This window comes from Xyrauchen texanus, chromosome 31 (assembly GCF_025860055.1).
Source record: "Xyrauchen texanus isolate HMW12.3.18 chromosome 31, RBS_HiC_50CHRs, whole genome shotgun sequence".
NCBI classification, from domain to species: domain Eukaryota; kingdom Metazoa; phylum Chordata; class Actinopteri; order Cypriniformes; family Catostomidae; genus Xyrauchen; species Xyrauchen texanus.
The window spans coordinates 33,206,558-33,214,651 of NC_068306.1; the positions used below are offsets into that span (position 1 = coordinate 33,206,558).

The 8,094-nt window shown below is 34.6% G+C and overlaps 1 protein-coding gene across 3 annotated transcripts in view; it reads right to left on the reverse strand.

Moving 5' to 3' along the window:
• LOC127624565 (rho GTPase-activating protein 26-like) overlaps positions 1-4,316 on the reverse strand; it is a 171,359-nt gene extending 167,043 nt beyond the window's left edge. For all 3 annotated transcript variants that reach the window (XM_052099346.1, XM_052099347.1, XM_052099345.1), the window contains exon 1: positions 3,846-4,316. In XM_052099346.1, coding sequence (XP_051955306.1) covers positions 3,846-3,999 — 154 coding nt within the window. In that variant the 5' untranslated portion in view covers positions 4,000-4,316. The remainder of the gene's footprint in view (positions 1-3,845) is intronic.
• Positions 4,317-8,094: the final 3,778 nt, after the last annotated feature.

An 8,094-nucleotide genomic window follows, 5' to 3' on the forward strand; every position in this document is an offset into this window, starting at 1 on the left:
GTCAAAATGACTAATAGCCAAATGTTGGCTATAGAAGCAGCACACTTGAAACAAGTCACAGAACTAAGCAATAATTAGCGACCTATCTGAATCATCATAGTAAAAGAAGTGGCGGATGTTTGATTCTTCCAAATATAGCCTCTTCATGATTTGAAATTAAGCGCTCATAACTGTCACATATCCAATGCTTTTTTATGGGTAAAAAGAAAAGAAAGGAGACCATTCATCAACCTCACATCGGGACCAGTTTTGGTCTTAAGCCTGTGTATACCTGCATGATGGACAAAGCTGAGCTACAATCACACTGTGTAGAATCATACTGGGAATATCACCAATGTCATTTACTGTATATCAGTCTCTGTGTTGTTATCCTGTCACATTCATTTGGAGCATGCCACACATGCAGCTGATCAGATCGGAGTAACATTAAGACACTATGTGTTTATGAATTCAGGTTATGAATCATTTTTTTCTTGTTCAGCCTTGAATTTACAACGTATCTAACTTTAGCGTTTGCTAAATGCAAAATCAAATTAATCGGAAATATCAGAAAAACCACCCAGCCCTGTAAAATTGGAATTTTAATTAGTAAGAAATTCATTTTAGATATCTGTAATTGGGTTTTGGACAGGAGTGAATGACATAACTGAGTAATTCTACAAGTGAAAATGCAGGTACAGATTTCAAAAATTTTGATTTTGATATCAAGAATTAACCATTTTTACTAGAGCAAATGTATTTTCTGATCATTTAAGAATTAGCACTTTCAGAGTAGTAATCCTTTTCACTAGTGAAATTTTAACTGAAAAGTCAATTCAGCTTGCCATATCCTATTCCTAGCCATCAGACAAAAAGGAAGGGTGGAACAGTAGGGAACTCTACATTGTGATAAACGCAAGCAATGTTACAAGAATTTTAATCACCTGTGCTTAACGTTAAAAACATAGAATGATCAACCTCAGATGTCTAACTTTACAATCCAGAGTCCCTCCAAAGAAATGTGACTGCAATGACATTGGTACACATTAACTTTATAATATAATATAATATAATATACAGTACTTATATAATGATAATATGGGTGAAAAAATTCACGACATTAAAGGCAGTATCTATGCATTCTATTGACATGGCAAACCACCTATCTATCACCCAGAAAAACCTGGCAACACCTTAACAACTATCCAGAACATATTTGCAACCTCACAGCAAAACAAGGAAAACCACTAAAAGTTTCTTCTGAAAATTAAAAAATCTATAGTATTTTTTGTATTTTACTACAGGTAAAGGACAACAAACTAAAAAGTATACCCGCTAATAGTAGTACCTTAAAATGTTCTGTTACCCTATACCATGAGCGCATTAAAAATGGCATGCTTTGCACATGAAACAATCCTTCCTGAGGCAAAAATGTGGGTGTTGCCAAAACATAAGTCACTGAGAACATTTCCTTAAATTCTCTATACAGAACCTCACTCAACTCGCCATCACAATAAGATATGGCCATTGTGCTATTCTAGACAAGAGTAAACTAAAGTTATGCGTCTTCCCCAGACAATTATTGTTGTTAAAACTGTCAATTCCAATGTTATAAGCCAAATCAAGATGAGGCTTTTCCGAGTTATTTGACTTTATATCACAAAAGCCAAGGGAATTATAGCTGATTCAAATTCGGAAGATGGAACACAACATAAGTCTCATGTTTTACACACTGTAAATTGATGAAAGCATGTTTGCTTTCAAGTCAAACTGAATGTGAGTTCCAGTGTGTTCTCATTCTGCTGGGGCCAGTGTGTTTGTTTTGAAAGGCAATGGGGAGTGGAGTGAAAATTTCAGGCAGTGTGTTGTGTTCACTGTGGGTCACTGAGCGAGGTCAGTGTGACAGAACAAATGCTTTTAAACTCTATAGACAGATACAGCGGACCCAAAATGTATTTGGACACTTAAACGTTTATTAATGCTATTTAATTATAACAAAATGTCAAACCAAATGTAAAAGGTACCTTTAGCCCTAAATATAATGGTAAATGGTCTGCATTTATATAGCACTTTTTTTAATCTTAATCACCTTGTCCCAATCACCCATTCTCTCACACACACACACACACACACACACACACACACACACACACACACACACACACACACACACACACACACACACACACACACACACACACAAATGGTGGCAAAGCTGCCATGCAAGGCACTAGCCTGCCATTGTGTCTTGCCTAAGGACACTTCAACATGTAGAGTCGTGTGGGCCGGGAATCGAACCCCCAAACCTGCGATTGGCAGACGACCTGCTCTACCACTTGAGCCACATCCGCCCCTAATAATAATTGTTGGTGCTAAATGTAAAAATTTCCTAGATGTATTAGCCAAACTCTTGGTCCTAAATGTAATAAAAGGTCTGAAATGCAATAACCTTCTGGTCCTAAATGTAATAAATCCCCTATTGTAATAACTATAGCTCCTAAATGTAATAAAGGTCTGACTCCTAGATGTAATAACTATAGCTCCTAAATGTAATAAAGGTCTGACTCCTAGATGTAATATCCATTGGTCCTAAATGCAATTAAAGGTCCTAGATGTAATAACGTTTGGTCCTAAATGTAATTAAAGGTCCTAGATGTAATAACGTTTGGTCCTAAATGTAATAAAGGTCTAATGTAATAACTATTGGTCTTATAATAAAGGCCCTAAATGTAATAACTTTTGGTCCTAAATGTAAAAAGGTCCTATAGATGTAATAATATTTGTCCTAAATGTAAAAGGTCCTAAATGAAAAAAATATTGTTCCTAAATGTAATAAAGGTCCTAGATGTAATAACTGTTCGTCCTAAATATAATAAGGTCCTAAATGCAATAACTTTTGGTCCTAAATGTAATAAAAGCCTTAATGTTATAACTATTGGTCCAGAATGTAATAAAGGTCATTTAGATTTAATAAATGTCGTAAATGCTACATCTATTACTCCTAAACGTAATACAAGTCCTAGATGTAATAACTATTGGTCCTAAATGCAATAACTGATTTAATATGTATTAAATAATATTTAATAATTTAATAAAGGCCCTAATATAATAGCTATAGTTCCTAATGCAATAAATATCCTAGAAATAATCAAATTTGGTCCTACATGTAATAACTATTGGCCCTAAATATAAAATGGCCTTAAATTAATTAAAGGTCCAAGATGTAATAACATTTGGTCCTAAATGTAGCAAAGGTTGTAAATGCAATATAGGCCCTAAATGTAATAACTTTTGGTCCTAAATGTGCACAAATGCACCAGAAGGGTGTTTGTATAATTTATGATGTTTGCATGGATTTGTAATTACTTAGATATAATGTTTATGCACTCGTTATTGATAGCTATTGATAGTCAGTATAGTGATATTAGTATAATTGATGAAAGTAAAAGGTGCAGTTTATTTATTTTATGTACAGTTCAGTATGTTATTACACTTCAATTCAGTAGTTATAACATTTAGGACCAAATGTTATTACATTGAAGGCTTTACTATTAAGGACAACTGTAAGCAAGCTATTTCAACTTATAAGTGATCTATTATTTATATGAATGGCGACTAAAATTAATACCACCACAATTAAAATATCAGTTACAGTGCAGTTATGCAGCAAGCATAATTTTATTACAAAACACTATTCCGTCATGTTTTCAAAAAGCAACACTATCTGAGTATTAATCAAGAACAGATTATTAATATGAAACAGTCTGCATATTTCACAAGACAAGACAACAAAGCAAAGTACATAGAACTATGATGTCATGCACCACAACAAGACCTCACTCATAAACAAACAAAATACCTCTTACTTTTCAGTGCTTGAATTAAAGCTTTCCCATCCTTAATAAGCTCCTTGATGAACTTGTTGGTCTTCTCCAGCTCCAGTTCATGAGACTTGAGCCTCTCTCGGAATTGCGGGCTGTCCAAATAACAGTCACTGAATTCTAGAGCAGGCAATCCCATACTTACTCCAACTCCAAAGCCAAAACAATGTAATGCAGTGAGTGCAATGCAGTGCAGTTGAGCTGGACGAAAAGAACCTTCAACTAATTATAAACTGCATATGAGTGGACACTTCATAGCTCTACTCGGAAACGGATGCTGCCTCAAACCAATCCCAAATGCATCACTACACGCTACAAATGCCACTCTGCAGGAAAAAATATATTTTTGCCTGATCTGTCAATCAAGGTCTTCCAAGGAATAGCCGCGCGCCTCTCACTACGACGTCATAATGATGATTATAAGACAAAACGTGTTTATTGCTTGTTCTTGCTTGGGCGTCCATACCAACCTACCGTGAAGTGGATAATCCCGTGATTGACAGGTCTTTCGACCAATAGCGTTGCGCAATTCCAATGTGGGCAGTCTGAGACCGCGAAACGCACGCGTAGCGTGCCAGATGCTGAGAAACTGATTGGTCGGTTGGTCAAAATCAACGACGTCACAGCAATGCGGGGATTTCACGTTGTTTCATTTAAAAAAAATTGGTCTAATTTCATGAACTATTCTAAATGTAAATGTATCTAGTTCCTTTCATGGGAATTTAAGATTTAATTTGTAACATTTCGAGTACTGACCGTTTTAACTGTAGCCTATGTAACATGTAATAATATGTTTTACCTTGTATATGAGTCATACGTAAGAAGAGCATACATAAGACTTATTTGAAATGCCTCACTTTGTAACATCTCTTAAATGTAGGCTATGAATAACACGCAGAATAACACATTTTTTTTAATGCAAAAATGTTCATGTTTGGTTCTCATTTATTTATTTGTTTGTTTGTTTGTTTGTTTGTTTGTTAAATAGCTTAAAGGGATATTTGGATGAGAAACAGATCAATATTTAAGTCTTGTTTTACTATAAATCTCCATATTCACTTTCACATTCTTCTTTATTTTTTTGTTATTTTTTTTTTTTTTTGCCAATTTGCATTATTTGTGCATATTGCCACCTACTGGATATGGAGGAATTATTTATAGTAAAAAAAATAGGTATAGATGTTTCTCACCCACACCTATCATAGAGCTTCTGAAGATATTGATTTAACCAATGTAGGCTTAAGGATTACTTTTATTGTGACTTTGTCTTTTTTGGAGCTTCACAATTTTGGTACCCTTTTGACTTGCTTTGTATGGACCAACAAAGCTGAAATATTCTTCTAAAAATCTTTGTTTGTGTTCAGCAGAAGAAAGAAAGTAATACACATCTGGGATGGCATGAGTGTGAGTAAATGAAGAGATAATTAGAATTTTGGGGTGAACTTTCCCTTTGAAAGCATTCGCTTGCACCAAAACATCCAATTTTTGTCCATTTTCAAGACAACAGCCTTGTTCAATACATAAAGAATTAAAAAAATCTGCCACAATTAAATATAATACTTGTATACTGTGAGTTCCTACAAATAAATCACAATATGTCTATTAATTACAATTAATAATAATATGATATGAGCAAAACAAGCACATTATATGGGCGGTTAGGTGTGCATGGGTGTTTATCTTGTTTGTTGTTTGTTTAACATTACTGTTTCCAATTCATCAATTTATCAATAATATTGGGCTGCTTTTCTTGACCCTACAAATTTCCTGTACATTTGCTGAACATTTGCTGTTCCTGCATTTCTGTCAAAATCTTGTTAAAATCTGTCAGCATCTCCCACAATCTTTCGCGATGATGAGAATAAAAGAAAATGTATTTATAACAATTAAAAGCAGAACAGATACAGTATTGCTCTCATTGCAGCGGAAGTTCAGTTTCTCCCTGCTATAGTTGCAGAGGAAGCGAAACATAAAAATGCTTAAATTGCACAAAACAAAAGGGTGTTTGCAATTTCAAGGATATTAAGTATATTAAGTATACTGCCATCTTGTGTCCAAAAAGTGGATTTTAAAATATTATATTAAAGTGTCTGAATCCAGAACCTTCCAGTGTCCATGTACTGGATAATTGCTTGTGTGCATGTAAAAAGTTTGACAGGGAAAATATGTTTCATTGAAAAGTTGGGTGTTGTTTATTGTCGAAAACAAATCTTTTAAATCTTTAATGTCACAATAGATCAGAGTCGTTTAGTAATAGTTTACAAAAACGTTACAAAAATAAATGTAAATGCACAAACTATAATTATTATTTAATTGTGTATTAATTTATTTATAAAACATGATAGGTATTAATGTGATTTAACTTGATTGTTGAAGAGACAGATTACCCAAAAATAAAAATTCTCTCATTATTTACTCACCCTCTTTAGAAGAATATCTCAGCTCTGTTGTTCTTCACAATGCAAGTGAATGGTGATAGCACATAAAGGAAACATAAAAGTAACCCATAAGACTCAGTGTTTAAATCTAGGTTTAAATGATAGGTGTGGATGAGAAACAGATCAACATTTTAAATCTCCACCTTCACTATACTTTTACATCTGAATGTCACATGTGGTCTGAAAGTGAGGGTTAAAGTGGAGATTTAGAGTAAAAAAGGACTTAAATATTGCTCTGTTTCTCACCCACATCTATTATATGTTTCCTATATGTGAATTTTGGAGCTACATAGTGTATGTCTGACCACCATTCACTTGCATTGTAAGGACCAGGTTTACGATTTCTGAGGCTCAAAGCAACTGACCAATCTGTAGTTCCATAAAATGCAAGTGAATGGCGACCAGAACTTTGAAGGTCCAAAAAGCACATAAATGCAGCATATAAGTAATATATAAAACCCCAATTACTAAACCCATGTGTTCAGAAGCAATATGAAAGGTGTGGGTGAAAAACAGATCAATATTTAAGTTTTTTTTGCTATAAATTCTCCTCCCTGACCAGTAGGTGACTATATGTAGGAAGAAAGACAAGAAGAAGTTTGTGAAAGTGGAGATTTATACCACGGAGGAAAGCTGTTAAAATAGTTAAAACATTATTTTTGCATATCCATTAGGTGATGCTAGTAGCACAGAAATTTTAATTATTACAATAAGACAAAAGCATTTGTACTGACACAGAAATGTGTACATACGTTTTCATATTGCAATTTTTGTAGTAGTAAACTTTTACTTCTATTTAAAAAGTTAAGAGAAATTGTATGCATAAATACATATATAATACAATGAGATGGAAATAGGACTAAATATACTCTTGCAAGAACCCTATTATTCTGATTGCTTAGTTCACTGTCTAGGCAAGTTGACGTTACAAGTTTCCACAGATCTGACATTGTCAGTGGAGTTACAGGAAATGGCACAAAGTCAATGTGTCAGTGAACACACATATAGTGTGCCTTATAATTCACAAGTCTTATAATGAAGTGACTATAATGTACAGGCAGCCAGTACATTACATGTATCAGCCAGCCAGTGTACGTAGAGATTAATGGCTGACTTTTTTAGCCCTGGAATGCGTACGGTAACACGAGTCATCCTTCATCAGAAGAAAACCAGGCCTGCTCACACCGGGCAGGAACCACAGCTGAATGTGCTTTACTCCAAACAGACGGTGAAGGAGAAGAAGCCTGGTATCCAAACTCAAAAACGCAAAGCACCAACTTTGTTCTAGAGCTAAAAACATGAACACTGGCTCATAAGGGGCGATATGACGCCCCACTGACACAGGTACCCATTAATTGCTGCTGCTGCTGCTGCCCAGTTCATTTGCACCCAGTTTAGGGACCTCATTCACACTGGCTACTTTGCTCTGTGTACTTTGCACCTTTATGTTGTTCAAAACTCAAATGCTGGGTTTATTCTTGGAACATACACATTTATATTTTAAGCAGCTCTATTCCATATAATAACAGTTTATAGTGAGCAGGAGCTGTCAAGCTTCAACAAGCACAAATACTGTAAAGCTCTATTAAAGGTTCAGTATAAAGACATCATAACAGCAGTCCATATGACACATGCTTTCTGGGGCCACACAACAATTATGTGTTGTATGGACTATTATTATTGTATATATATATATATATATTTATAATTCTTTTTTTTCTCTCTCTCTTTGGCCTTGACAGCAGTGGTCAATTTTAACTGTTTTTGTATGGAATAGAGCAACGTTAGGATTCTTG